The sequence below is a fragment of the Ambystoma mexicanum genome, chromosome 6q (genome assembly GCF_040938575.1).
Source record: "Ambystoma mexicanum isolate Mex_15411 chromosome 6q, UKY_AmexF1_1, whole genome shotgun sequence".
Taxonomy (NCBI): Eukaryota; Metazoa; Chordata; class Amphibia; order Caudata; family Ambystomatidae; genus Ambystoma; species Ambystoma mexicanum.
The window spans coordinates 635,780,301-635,794,226 of NC_090937.1; the positions used below are offsets into that span (position 1 = coordinate 635,780,301).

The 13,926-nt window shown below is 44.1% G+C and overlaps 1 protein-coding gene across 3 annotated transcripts in view; it reads left to right on the forward strand.

Moving 5' to 3' along the window:
* Nucleotides 1-1,270: 1,270 nt before the first annotated feature.
* The window catches only part of ANKRD50 (ankyrin repeat domain containing 50), a 239,834-nt gene continuing 227,178 nt past the window's right edge, over nt 1,271-13,926 (forward strand). Inside the window, exons 1-2 of one of the 3 annotated variants that reach the window (XM_069631123.1) lie at nt 1,271-1,455; nt 3,210-4,419. In XM_069631123.1, the coding sequence (XP_069487224.1) occupies nt 3,953-4,419 (467 nt within the window). In that variant the 5' untranslated portion in view covers nt 1,271-1,455; nt 3,210-3,952. The other 2 variants (XM_069631122.1, XM_069631124.1) reach the window with 2 other exon arrangements.

Consider the following 13,926-nt stretch of genomic DNA (forward strand, 5'->3'; position numbering starts at 1 on the left):
TATGACATAGACACACAGCACACATAGCAGATGTTATGCTAAGATACAACAGTATGCTATTAGGTTTTTACATGCTGGATGTTAAATGTTAAAGGTATTTGTACCGCGCACTGTCACCAACGGAATTGGTCCCCAGGCGCTCAGGCGGATCTGTGAACGATAAAGGTGGGATGGGTTAGTAAGGTGAAGAAGGGAGTAGGATAGTGAGAGGAGTGGTGTTCTGTTGGCAGCATCAACTCGGTATACACCGGGTGCTGAGCTTTGGTGCGGGTATCGGATCGGAGTCAGTCCGCGTGTGCTGTTGTTCCGGCTTATGTGTTGTTGCAGTGTTGTGAAGTGCCTGCGGCTTGTTGTGGGAGAGATGGTTGTGTGAGTTTTTTGAGTGAGATAAGTATGCAGAGTTTGAGCTTATATTGGTTAGTGGGTTACCTGACAGATGGAAACTAAGGGCCTGGTTCACAGAGCGTTTTCCAATGTGATTGTTCCATTATAAAACGCTTCTGTGAATCAGGCTCTAAATATATTTTCCTCCATTGCAAGCTAATGGGGTGGGGGGACAAACCTCCCTCTGCCTTGTGGAAAATAACGCACTTAACTACCATATTTTGTATCCTGCTAACTAATGTATTTCATTGTGTCTTGCATGCATTGGTGTAATAACAAGTCAACATATTAACCCTTGTGGAGGGGAACATCGCAGAAAACAGTTTAGAACTGCATATCCCATGAAGACTCACGGTCGTTTCCTCTTCTGACGTTCACGGCAGTACACCGCTCAAAAGCTACTGTTGAATGGTCATGAGAGGAAAATGTGGCTGCGTTGTATGATGCACAAACGTAAAAACCCGAGCATTTTTACTGTGGGTAGGCAATGGGGCACTCATCTTTGAAAAGACACAATACCAGAGACGAGCGAGCCATGTGCACATGAAAACAAGATACAGATACCGAAAGGGAAATCCGAACTAAAGATTGAAAGAATAGATTAAACGGATTAGTGTCAACTCACAACCTTAATATTTTATAATTGCGAATAATTGAATGAAGTTATTTAACTTGTGAAATTGCTATGTATTCCACGTCTACGACGGGGGGAGATCGATTTCTCGTTAGTTTGAATTTGGAGCAACGTTTGAGGACATTTCGCGGCGGCCATGTTGGAGTGGGTAGAAAAGAAGATGTACTGTAATGCCTAGGCTGGTAGAGGATGGGCCTTTGAGCAGGAGGCGTGATTTCGTCGGTTGGGGTGCGGTCTTCAAGCAAGGGGTGGAGCATAGCGGTTCTGGGCGGGTTCCTGAATCTGGGGGGTGCGGCAGAAAGGGAGTTCAGCGGCAGGCAGCAATCGACCGGCGACGCCTCGGCTAGACAGACGGGGAGCCGGGAGTGCGACTGGAACTGGCAAGTCGGTGACAGAAAAGCTCGGAGGACCCTCGCAGTTGCAGGTACCGCTGTTAGGTGGGTCGTTGAGGGGCCTCTGCGTCGCCCATTCCCGGGCGCTGTGCATTGCCGAAAGGGTGTTAACAAGGGGAGAGATACCCCTGTCTGCACATCTGGCAAGGGCATTGCGCCAGGGTCTAGCACCCCGTGCACTGCACGCACCATGCCTCTTCGCTGTACTAAACACATCAAGACCTTACACAGGATCCCTGGAGTGCAGGACCCTCCCCTCGCCAGTAACTCCAGCATACCTAGTCTGCTAAAGTAGCACCTCCAGATATCACCGATCTAGACTAGCCCCACAGCCTTTACCACTTACCAGAGGCATGCCCCCTCCCCCCAAGCAATATTCATTTTACACTACACCAAGTAAAGCTGGCTATCCCCACGACTGTGTTCGAGTACTGAGCCTCATAAGAAACACTACTACACCAAACCCGTCAGCCACCTCCACCCGAGAGCCTTCTCCTATGACGCCTCTGTTCTATGCTTCCCACAACAAACCCTGCCCCATAACACTCTCGCCAAGACACCGTTCCTCGCCAGGCTGATTTTATGCATGCAGTCACCTCCGCCCTCTTCTCGGTCACGCCTGTTTGCTCTGGAGATAATGTGAGGACAAGGTCGGGTGCCCTGGCCGCAGTGCTGTTCGCAGGAAGCGGCGGGGGAGGTCCGGCCATCGTGGGGTTGTAATCGAAGTCCAGCAGCAGCTGACAATGGAAACGGAGCGCTCCTGAGTGACGGCGTAAACATCACAAGCAGGTAGTGCAGCGCCTCGCCAGCTTCCTTCCTCGTTTCGTAGCACTGTGCCGAAACGCCCAAAAACTCTATCAAAATGCTTCAATGTTGTTGCCAAATACATGTTTAACGTGTGATAATAGCCGGTAAGAAAGCTCAGCGGGTTGAGCGCTCGCTGCTGCGATCTGAGCGTGATCTGCAGACACAGGTTCGAATCCCGGCAAGGCCAACTAAACCTTAAATCCTTCCGAAGTCGATAAATGAATACCAATTTCGGTTGGGTGATATTGTATGTAAATATGTGCTCTGTAAAGCGCTTTGGATTAAGGCGCTATAAATACCACATCATTATAATAGACGTGATACTGGAGGCTCTTGGAGATGCATTTGTCCAAATAGAATATTATATTTTGCTCTATGTACTCAAAAATGCCCAAATGGACAAATGCATCTAAGAGCAAAGGGATGTGGGAACATCAATTAGCGTTGGTAATTGGGACTGGTGATCTGTAGATGTGACCCAGGAGCACAAGTTTAGTTACACCAGTTGGCGTGCCACTCGGTGTGGCAGAATACCCAGGGACGACTATTTTAACTGTTGTAGTATTATTGAAAGGGCTTCGTTGTTTGGTCTACATCTCATTCCACCCGAATAGGTTGGTTCCCTTGAATAGCTGCATTGTGCTACCTGAGCTGATTGCTGTCTTAACTAGATGAGCCATCAGACGCTTTTTGATGTTTGGCTGTTGGGGGTTCCCTTAAACTTGAAGTACTGATGTGAATGAATAATTATCCCACATAGTTGTAACCACAAACCGAAGAGGAAGGATGAGAGAAATCTGCTAACGAGGAAAAGCACCCTGTTGTGAGCACCTCATCTGACCGTGTCTTGAGGAGGGGGAGGGAGGTTGTACTCTCCAAGAAGTGCCAATGTCGCAGGGGACCAGAGTCGTATAACGTGAGCATGCCATTTTTTTTCTGTTGTCTTATGTCTGTGGGGCGTTGTCTTGAACATATGCGTCTTTATATTGCAGAATTCACGAACAAGTCGCTTCTCGCTGGACTACACAAAACCCTCATGCGGAGAATTGGGATCTAAGAAGTGGGGGCTAAATGTGTATTCGACAAAACTGCAGCTGAAGAGCAACTGCCTTCGGGAACGCTGTCTTTCTTGTCACTGTACAGCACCTCTAAATCGGCCTTTGAGAAGCTGCTCCCTGTTTCTCTAAAATGTGGGCTTGCAATTTGTTGAAGATGGCATTTACTGTTATACAATAAACTAAGCACGTTTTCAAAAAGGTCCGACGTGAAGAATCATTTGGGGGTTTAAGCGATATTTGTCGGATATTGAAAATGTTCATGATGTTTTCCAGATGTTTTGTGTCTGCATTCTTGGAAGATGCAGAGAAAGATATAAAAATCAGATGTAGTAGTGGGGCTTGGTCTCCTGCCATATGAACAGCATTAGTGCGCCTTGTGGGCTTACAGCCCTTTGCCATCTCATCAGATGAGCCGCAGGATGCAAATGCTGCAGCACGTTGGTCGAGATGCAGCCTGTGAATGGAACCACCGGCCCAATCCTGGAAAGAAGCGGCCAGAAAATTGACGTTCATTCCCGATTGCTGGAAAGTGGTGCTTACATGGCAGATTCCACGCTGAGATAAATCTGGGTTGGCCTTGTTCCCTGCAGTGGGGCTTGCGTGGGCTGCTTGATTGATGGTGCTGGCTGTGGTTCAGCTTCTGATGAAGAAAACCAGGAAAGGGAGAGGTCTATAAAATGGCTCAAACAAGTCTGCTGCATGGGAAGCACTTTTACTGTCGCGAGTGGGTTTTCCACAAACTTCAGCACTGTCTCCAGGAAAAAAGCAACTGCTTGGGTGGCAGTCCGTTGCCTTCCACCAATAATGTTGCTGTTGCACCCCTTGGCGGCAAAGGAGTGTCTTGGGGTGTGCTGTTGGTGGGGGGCCCTGGGAGTGGCAAGACGGCACTCATTACGGAGATGTTGTGGCCCAGCTCACCAGCCGGTCTGCAGAGGGGTTTGCATCGACAGGCCCTGGCCTTTCATTTCTGCAGGGCCCAAGACTCGGATACACTGTGCCTTGGAGGATTTATTCGAGGGTTGGTGGCTCAGATCAGTCACAGCGGGCTGATGCCTGGGTTTGAAGAAAAGCTAAAAGATCCTGCTGTTCAATCTCTTCTACAACCTGGGGAATGTGAGCGGAATGCCCCTGAGGCTTTTAAAAGGTACAGTGTGGTCTCCCCATTTAAGCATGTGTATTGTTAGTTTTGCATTGGTTCAATGTTTGGCATTCTGATACATAAGTGCTTTTCACTAAACCTTCTAAATCTTGCAAGTTTTTGGTTAAACTAGCAGAATTGGATTCCAAGAAAGCTTAATGGCTCAAGAGATTGTTAGTTGCTGTGCATAGAAAATGTTCAGTTATTCGAGATGGCCAGTTCAATGGCCACTCTGTTCTTGAAGTGTTAAGCACACATACGTACTTAATTTATCAACCTTTCTTTAAGCTCAGTCACACCTTTACATTTTTGCAGATACCTACTGCCAATTCCTCTTGCCAGGCAATGCCTCTGTCAGCAGATCTTGTTACCGTTCTGAGGTACAAAGATGGGCTTTCAGGTCGGAAGTGGGAAGACATTTCAATTGCTGATAGGATTTGAGTCTGAAAAGGGTGACTCGCGCTTAGGGTATCAGCTCTCAAAATAGGTTGTTACTACGATCTACAAGATTGGGTAAGGAAGTCAAATGAGCGCGAGTCAACCTAGTCGCCCTATCTTCACACTTTCCAAACCCTAGTTGGGTGGGTTTGGTTGAAGGGTGTTCACTGCCGGCTTTGAATCTTACAGTTCAACCCGGAGTGGTCACTAGCGCATGGATTCTATATTGAACCCATCATTTGATTTCAATTGCTGCACTGGATTTTAGATGGCATAGCCAGTATATCCATTTAAAGCCTCGAATGAGTGAGAACATTCACCACGTGGCACCTGGCTGTCTGTCTTCCAGGATGATTGATAACGAGCGTTTTGGACCATACAAATCACACCCTCCAAGGTTTTCTGTAGAATCTGGTCTTTATACTTGTGTGTACATTTTTGCTTCTTTGTGATGAGGGGCTATGGGGGAAAGGGGAATCCCAGTGTCTGAGGCTTTACTATACTGATCAGCATTTATCCTACGTATAAAGTTGGGAACAATTGATGGCTTATTTTCACTAGATCCATCTCTGAACCCAGAAAGCTTCTCAATTAGATACCTTTCAGTTTAGAAGCAGAAAGTGTATGTCACAATGGGCATCCATTTTCTATTGTTCAGGGGAACAATCTGCTGACTGAAACGGGTGGAATATTTTTTATTATTTTTTTATTACTTGTTTTAATTGTTTAGAAAAAAAACAATTTTTACAAGATTTCTCCTTGAAAGTTCATCTCTTGAGATAAAAAGTAAAGACAAAGTCTCATTCGTGCCAGCCTCTGCAGTTTGTAGGAGTAGAGAAAGCGAGGAGAGAGAGTGGTTTGGTCCCCTCAAATTGTGAGGTCAGTTTGTTCAGACTCTGGGCGTTCAGTCCAAGGCTTTCGTAGAAGCCTGTCACCGCTATGCTCCATTTGGTGTTTTCTACACTCATCAATCTCTCCTCTTCTTCCATGCACCGGGCATTGCCAAACACGGGTCTCAAGTAGAGGGTGCGGGCCTCGTACACCCCTCTACAGGTGATGAGCAGATGGGTTTCAATTGCATCAGGTTGGTTGCAGTATCTACAGAGGCTGGCCTTTGCTTGTTTTCGCCTGAATAATATCTAATTTGTGTATAAAATGTTCAGGCGGATATGCAGAAAGTTTTCGTGAAGCTTCCTAGATGGGCACTTCAATAGGTAGGCTCTGGTCCCGTTTACTTTTGCCGGGTTGTCCGGGCCGTTCTTCATAGATTTTACTAGTTGAGCTTCGTCTAGTGTTTGTATCCAGTCTCTCCATCAGTCGCCTCTTTACTTTTCCTGGGTTATGGATGAGATCGTCCTCGGTACATCCTGCCCAGTCAAGGCGCTGGTTTTTTGTTTTTTCCTCCCGTCACTGAAGCATCTTACACGTTCCTGCCCTGAGTTTTTGCTCTATTGCCTTAAGTATCAGTGGTGGATTTGGCAAAAGTATCTTTTGATAGAGCAATAGTTCGTTCCGTGATACGATGGAGTTTAGTGATTGAAGTGTTAGTTCTTTCCTGATTATAATGGTGGAATAATTCCTGAGAGCAGGTATTTTCTAAACTGCCACTGGCAGGCAAGCAAAACTACACAACCGTGATGTTCAGACTTTCACGAATACCATGCTGTCCAGAAGCAAGACGATAAACGATTCTTCCCGAGCAGTGGGATGTGAAATAGTACTCCACTTGGCTCCAATTCTGATCTAATACCAGGATGGCCTTTCTTGACTGGGGAGCAAGGGGATGCCAAATCAAGTTATTCAGTAGGATATACCTGACACCTGAAAGAATGCACTAGAGCAGGACTCTGCAACCTGTGGCTCTCCAGATGTTTTGGATTATGACTCCTATGACCCTTTACGAGTTATTTATATAGCACAGCCATGGACCCTTAGGCGTTAGGGTGCAGACAAAATATAGAACATTATCACCACTATTTTGATTGGTTATTATCTAAAAAAAATATTCAGTCGGCTCTGCTCGATACAACGGTTCAAGAAAACAGCCAAGTTTTCAATTCTTTCTTAAAGAGAGGTAGTGAGACCTGGCCTCGCAGCGTCAACAGGTTACAGGCCTTAGGGGTAGCTGTATAGAAGGCACCATCCTCGACCTTCTTAGTTCTACATCTGGGAAGAAACAAGTAATTCTGATTACTAGACCTAAGGGACCTGCTATTAACCTTCTCAATAATAAGGTCTTGCAGATAGGGGGGCATAAGACCTGATCTGCAATTTTAAACCCAGCATTGATTCTGCTGGGTACAGCTGCTGGGAGTTGTAGTCCAAACATCTGGAGAGCCAAAGGTTTCAGACCCCTGCACTAGAGAAACACATGCTACAAGGCCTCAGTATGCTGGGACTGTGTGCCCTTTAGATTGGCAGTCTGTAGAATAGTGCATGTTTCTTTTACTGCAGCATGGTATTATGATTTCAAATGAGTGATGGAGTATGTGGTTGAGTAATGGATGCAATGCACTCTGTTAAGTAAGGAATTAGCTGAATAATTCCTCTTAATGGGGAATGACTCTGAATTTGATGTTTCTTGTTGTTGTAATGTTTACTTGCTCATTTTAGGGTGAAATATATTAATCCTGACCTAATGGAAGTTCCTGATATCTTGATACTGTTGGGTGCTCAGTCTCCGCTTTACCTCTGTAGTGGAGAAGGACATCTTAAAACAAAAGAGCAAGGAGAGATATAAAAAAGCTATGTGGTTTACTTTTCCTGGCAAACTTTTTACCTTAATGTCTTCATCCTCCGTCCAGATGTTTTCCGTTTTTGTACGGTATCCAGATATGTGAGGGTTTTTTTTTTTTTTTGTTAAATACTTTCATCTTTACCTTGGCATAGCTGAAACCTTGATCTATGTTAAGCATGTTACCATATCATTTTCTTGAAATTTTAGGTGAAAAACCTGTCCTCTATGATCAGTGTGTTTGGGTAAAGCTTGATAATTTAATGTATCTCGATTCACTGGACCCATGTCGGGTAGTCCTTGTTCTATGTAGTTTAACAGATAATCTGAGTGTGTTTGCCTGGTTATGATCTTAATTCTGTAACCAGCAACAGTTATTATAATTAAATGGAAATAAATGTATCAAAAAAAGAACCTGAGTAGTTTTACCACCACATAAGTATGCCAAATATATTTAAGCAAGATTTGAATTTGTCTATTCCCTTAATCTAAGTAAAATTTTCTTGATGAACAGAGATAAATAGGTGATTTAGCTGCATTCACTGTGACCTTATGCATTAATCCTTGACCTCAATGCATTTTTATTTAACTTGGGGCACTTTATAGATGGACTTTTTAAATCTCTTGATTTGTGTTTCACGAATTCAGTCCTGTCAACAATTTCATTTTGAAAAGGCACAGTTAACAGGAAGTACAAGTAAGTCATGCTCTGCACAGCATTGGCTGTTTCCGTCTGTCTCCATCCTTGGTCCGATGTTCTAGGTTCCCTTTTTTATTTTTTGCAAGTGTATGGCATTTCGTGTATATTGTAGTTTCCATTTTTTTTAGTCGTGGTGCACATTTAATGTATTTGTTGAAACACTGTAGGTGAATTTACAGAAGCCTTACAGTTCTGACATTCCCACCTAATTTTACTTTTAATGTTCCGGTATTATCCAGTCCCCGCTACTTTCCACAATCCCAGGTCCTCACCACAAGGCTATTAAGTAGATGGCTTCTAAAGATACCGAATCCCACATCCCAAACATTACCACTAAAAGTGTTGCTTTTTTCCGTAGGCAGATTAGTTCCAATGGCTTCAAATCTGCCTGTTTAAAAAGAAAAAAAAATACAGATGTGCATGGCCATCTTATCCTGTGCTAGACCACTCTCCCCCTTGGAACTGCCTGATTTATTATAGATTTATTTTAAACATCCTTGTCTTAAGTGATTCTCTCCCAATGAATTCATGGATACTTACTGAAGCTCTTAGTGGCCACACTGTTATGTTTCCAGTGCAGCAAATTGATATAAAAATGACCCCATTCACATACATTGTAGGAAAATGTATCTTAAGAATGCTGATTGTTGAAATCCAAAATGTTCTAGTTGTTTTGCCCCCTCAAAGATGGTCTACCAGTTTCATAGGCCTCACAGGCAAAGAAAAGACCTTTTGTCGAATATATCCAGAAAGAAACAAAAAACGTATTTCGTTACTTGTGATGTACGTTTGTGCTTTCCTACACCTGTTTACACCAAAACTTTTGGAAACCGATCTAATTTGGGAGTATCTGTTCACTCGAATGTAACATCTCCAATCACTTTGATACTTAGGATTAGTAATGACAATATTCAATTGTAATGCTTATCTTGCTGGAAGCCTACCATTTTTCTTCATTGTATTGTTGTGTGTATTTCTAGAACGCTGGTGTTGTGCAACCAAGGCAAAGATGTTGAAATATTGTCCTGCTGTCAGGCCCCAGAATTAGTGCCTGCCACTAGTCAATTTCGCAAACTAGTAGATGGTTTGCTATGTTTTACTGAATAAATCGCACCTTAAATGTCATTTGAGGTCTGAACGCATAGATACACACCAACTTTATCTATATACCCGCAGTGTATCGAATGCCACTCTTCTCTCTTTGTACTGGAACTTTGACTATCCTACCATCCAGCTGCTTGGGAGCACCGATTTGTATGCAAGGGCGTGCCCATTCCTTCCTTCTGGCTGGCTTTGCTTGCTCCATTGTGTGTTATGCCACCCAAGCTGCCTCTCCTGCTTGACTCTGGGTGCTCCACTACCGTTCCTGTAAGCCATGGAGCTGGATGCAGGGTTCTGTGGGTCCCTGCATGCACGTTTTGCGAGCATATGTTTGGAGTTGCACAGACCTCATTAGCAAGAATTATTTTCTATCCATCAGCTGAATACATTGACAGCCGTATACTTTAACAAATAAGTTAAAGCAATTTTTTCCATTTCAGTTCTGCTACTACTGATGGCAACGAGCTCTTTTCATGTGAGCTAATGAAATTGCAACTGGTTTGAGTGTTTTTGCTCTCCTAACCAAGGATTACTGAATGTGTCCTTTGTTATTAACAGGTTTGAACACAGCAAGTTATTTTTTTGGGGTGCAGAGGTCTCTCCTTTCAAACAGATTTGAAAATGTTGGAGCAGGGATTTAGTTGTAGCCTGTTTTCTTATAAGGACCAATGAAGGGGAACTCCCAGAATTAAGTAAATTATCTTTAATAGAATACATAATAAAACATCTGGCCACGCAAAGCGATGCTCACCCTCTATTGTCTTTGAGTTTCTTCATTTTCAATATCGTGTCTGCAGTTTAAGGATTCCCCCAATCAACCTGTGAAATTGTGTTTGCTGATCTTTTAGAGTTTAGCCCATCCAGGATGCTTTGAAGATTAAATCCAGAACATTTACCCTCCTTCCCCTCTCTATATTCCCACCCGGAGACTTATCTTTCAATTCATTCCCCTTGCATCTTCTCCCAAGTTAATAATGGTCTTGCCATTTCCCACCCTGAAGAAATGAAAGCAACTGTCGAAAGAAAGAGCACAATCTTGCAAAGCAAGCACGAATGCACTTTTATCCAAGGGAATCAACTCGATCTGACTGGATTGTCAACAGCCGCATTTTGGGCAGTTGGCTTGCTTTTTTAGTGATGATGTACTCAAACCACCCTGCCAACTGCTAAACGGCCGTTGATTGATGTCATACTGGAAGGGGTGTGTGAACAACACACACAAGAAAGCACCTTGCTAGAAAGAACACACCATGTGCTGCGTTGATACAGTGCAATAAAGAAAGAAGCATCTCATGGCTCTAAGATGGGGATGAGAATTTGCAATGTGGAGTACGCTGCCCAGTAAAATGAAGATCACAAGGAAAGGGCTAACCTGGCAGAAGGCGGTTTAAATGGACAAGAACTGAGGACGTGTGAGATGGAGTGAAGTAAGAATAAACCAATTGGAAGCTTTAGTCTCAAGAGTATTGTCACCATCTGAGTTGTGCTGATCTGCTTTGTGTGATCTTGTAGGTGTACTCGAAGGGTTTACATTTATTCACCACAGATTAAGGACATTTCCAGAGGTATAGTTACAAAGTTAACACCTCTTCTATTGTTCCACTGAGTAATACAATCTTTTATCACATAGGTTGGATGCCCCATTTGGGTATAAACACTTTATGCATGCTATGTTAGTATTTCCTTCCAAATGGAATCATTGCTTCACGCTTACCTGTTGGCAAAAATCGGTGCCTTATCGAAAGTGATATTTTTGTGTGTGTTTTAAAAATAAATGTGTGTGTGTGTGTGTGTATATATATATGTATATATGTGTATATATGTATATATATATATATATATATATATATAATATGCTTTCGGCCAGGACGTGGTACAGAGTCTGCCCTATTTGACTTAAAAAAAGAACTCAGTGACATTATGGATAAAGGCAAACCAGCACTTCTCCTCCTCCTCCTTGATTATTTTTGCTTCCATTATGTGGCACTAAAGCAAACCCCCAAGGAGCCACAATCAAGAATCCCAATAGTATCTGTTAGGAAGCATTGCATGGCAGCAAGTGTGGGGTTGCAATCTCCTCACTAGCAAACCTGCTGATCTGAGATGACAGTGCCAACTGACTGGTGGTCTACACAGGGCTTAAATCTTCACTGGCCAATGGTTAGTGAATATGGACACTTGGGGAGTAAGAAATAGGGTTTGTGTGTTTTTGACGAATCCATGGAATTTGTTGAGCCTGTGGGCTGCCCAACAACGCCCTTTCCTAAGGGTAGAGGCAAGTGGAACCTCACCAGGAGAGACTCCCCCCTTAGGGGAGAAGGACTCCCGTTCCTGTGAGGAACTCCTCTGACCATTAGACATGATGGCATAGATTGGTCTGTCAACAATTGGGACTGAGCCCAAGAAGATGAACAATGCTATTATTGTGAAGAAAGAGAAACTGTTCCGTTAAGAAAAAGTGACCAATCCACTGACATGAGTGAATTGAAAGAGGAACATTTATCAAGTAAGAGGTGAAAATGGAGAAGAGAAGCGAGCAAGGAAGGCATCTCCAAGCAGGGGAGGTACCCTGGTAATGTGAACTTGAAAAGAGGCAGAGCTGCAGGAGGAAGTGGATCCCGCAAAATCCAAATCTGCTGGTAAGTAGCAGAGAGAACGCGTTGAAGCCAGCATAACCAAGAGCCTGAGAAGGGACAAGCCGAATGGGGCTTGATAATTCGTGGTGTGACACTGAGAGAGTCCTGGTGGGCAGTCGGCCCACTCAACTATGCTGATTCTGCCTCAGGGAAGAAAATGGAGCAACTCCTTGTTTAGTCTCTGAATAACCAAGCGGAGGAGCGACTAGTGTATGTGAGAGACACAGAGAAAATCAGGCTCAATGGTATGGTGGATAAACAAAACCGTCACTGGTCCTGTAAGATCCCCAAAGACGTGGACAGGGGAGGCACGGGAAGATCAGACTAGTATTATACAACACAAATAACTCTTCTCAGTACTATGAAACAAAACGGAAGATGCATCTATTCAATTTGAGCTGTGATAAGGCAAGGAGGAGAGCAATACCATTCGCTTAAGGAGAATAGAATAGAAGTGGAACATTCTTGTTGAATGTGACCTGTAACAGTCTGAGAAATAGAACAATGTTGATCCCGGAAGGAGAGGAAAATGGAAATGTGATATCCTTGTTAAAACTGAACTGTGCAAATACAAGAAAAGGAACAAAAATTATCCTGAAAAGGGAGGTCAAGGGCAGTGAGAAACGCTTAATGCCAACATTAATGAACCTTTTGAAAAAAAGACAGAAAGACAGAGCTATCTGAAGGGGGAATAATACAGTGAATGTCTTTGTCCTGGAAAGAAAAAGAAAGCTAAAACATGTGTCCCAAGCAGAAGAGTGGGACCAAAGAAAGAAAGAAAGAGTATGAAGAGCTGAAGACAAAGCAATCTTTATGATAAATTACTCAATCAATTAAAACCACATCTAAAGTGAAGAATAAATATACTAATATGAGGAAATAATTGAATGTTTCCAAGAACTATTGAAAAACCACATTGGGAAGACAGATGCTGGAAGTGCAGAGCAGGAGAAGGGCGTCTTTCAGTGCTGTCGGTTGCAGCTTGAGGGGCTTGATTGGCTCGAAAACGTCCTGTAAGGCAGACGTCGATAGACGTACTCCTATCTTCTTCACTGGGATTGTTTCGTCCTTTAAGGTGGATGGCCCGGAGCTGAGGAGAGTGTTGGAGGCAGCTGTCTTGTCCTTTGGTTCAGACACTCTCTGGCACTTCCCACCTAGGAAGCTTGCTGCAGAGCCAAGCAGGGCACACTGTGCGATGGTCCCCTGGATTCAGTATCTCCCTCTGTTCCCTGGGAGCTGTTTAGAGGAAGGATCTTGCTTCCCTCTTGGACGTCCCGTCCTTCCTTCACTGGCAGAAGATTTTAGGAAGACTGTACCTTCAACCAGGGTCCAGTTGTGAGTTATTCCTTCTGGTGAAGAGGATCTGCCCTCTTTTTAAAACCAATTCAATTGGGATTGGTGTAGGTTAAGCCTACCTTAATGAACCAATCCTGGAATTCCCTCCCCCCCCCCCCAACAATCTACTGTGTGGATGAGTTCATAACTAGAGTGCTTTCCAACAGAAAAGGTAAAGGGGTGAAACATGTAAAACTAAGTCCCACCCATCCTCCTGTCTGTTGTGGATCAAAGGGTCCCGCAGCGAGACCTGACTTTCTGGCTCTGTCAATCCATACTCGTACCTTCCGAATGGGGTGTCCCTGCAGGGATGACTACTACAAACATGCAGTCCCAGACCAGAGCTGGCATCAGGTTGACACAGTGCATATGATAGGCTGTTGGGATTTCCTGTCCCCTTTTGTTAGCCTCTGTAGCCAGGCCTGTGTGGGCTCGTTTGACATAAGCTCTGATTGGCATGTGCATGCTGCCACTGGCTGTATGCTTAACACATTGACCGGGCATATCCATGGACCCCTGGTTAGTTAATTAGGCTGGCCATGACAGGGGATGGTTTGGCCCTCCCCCCT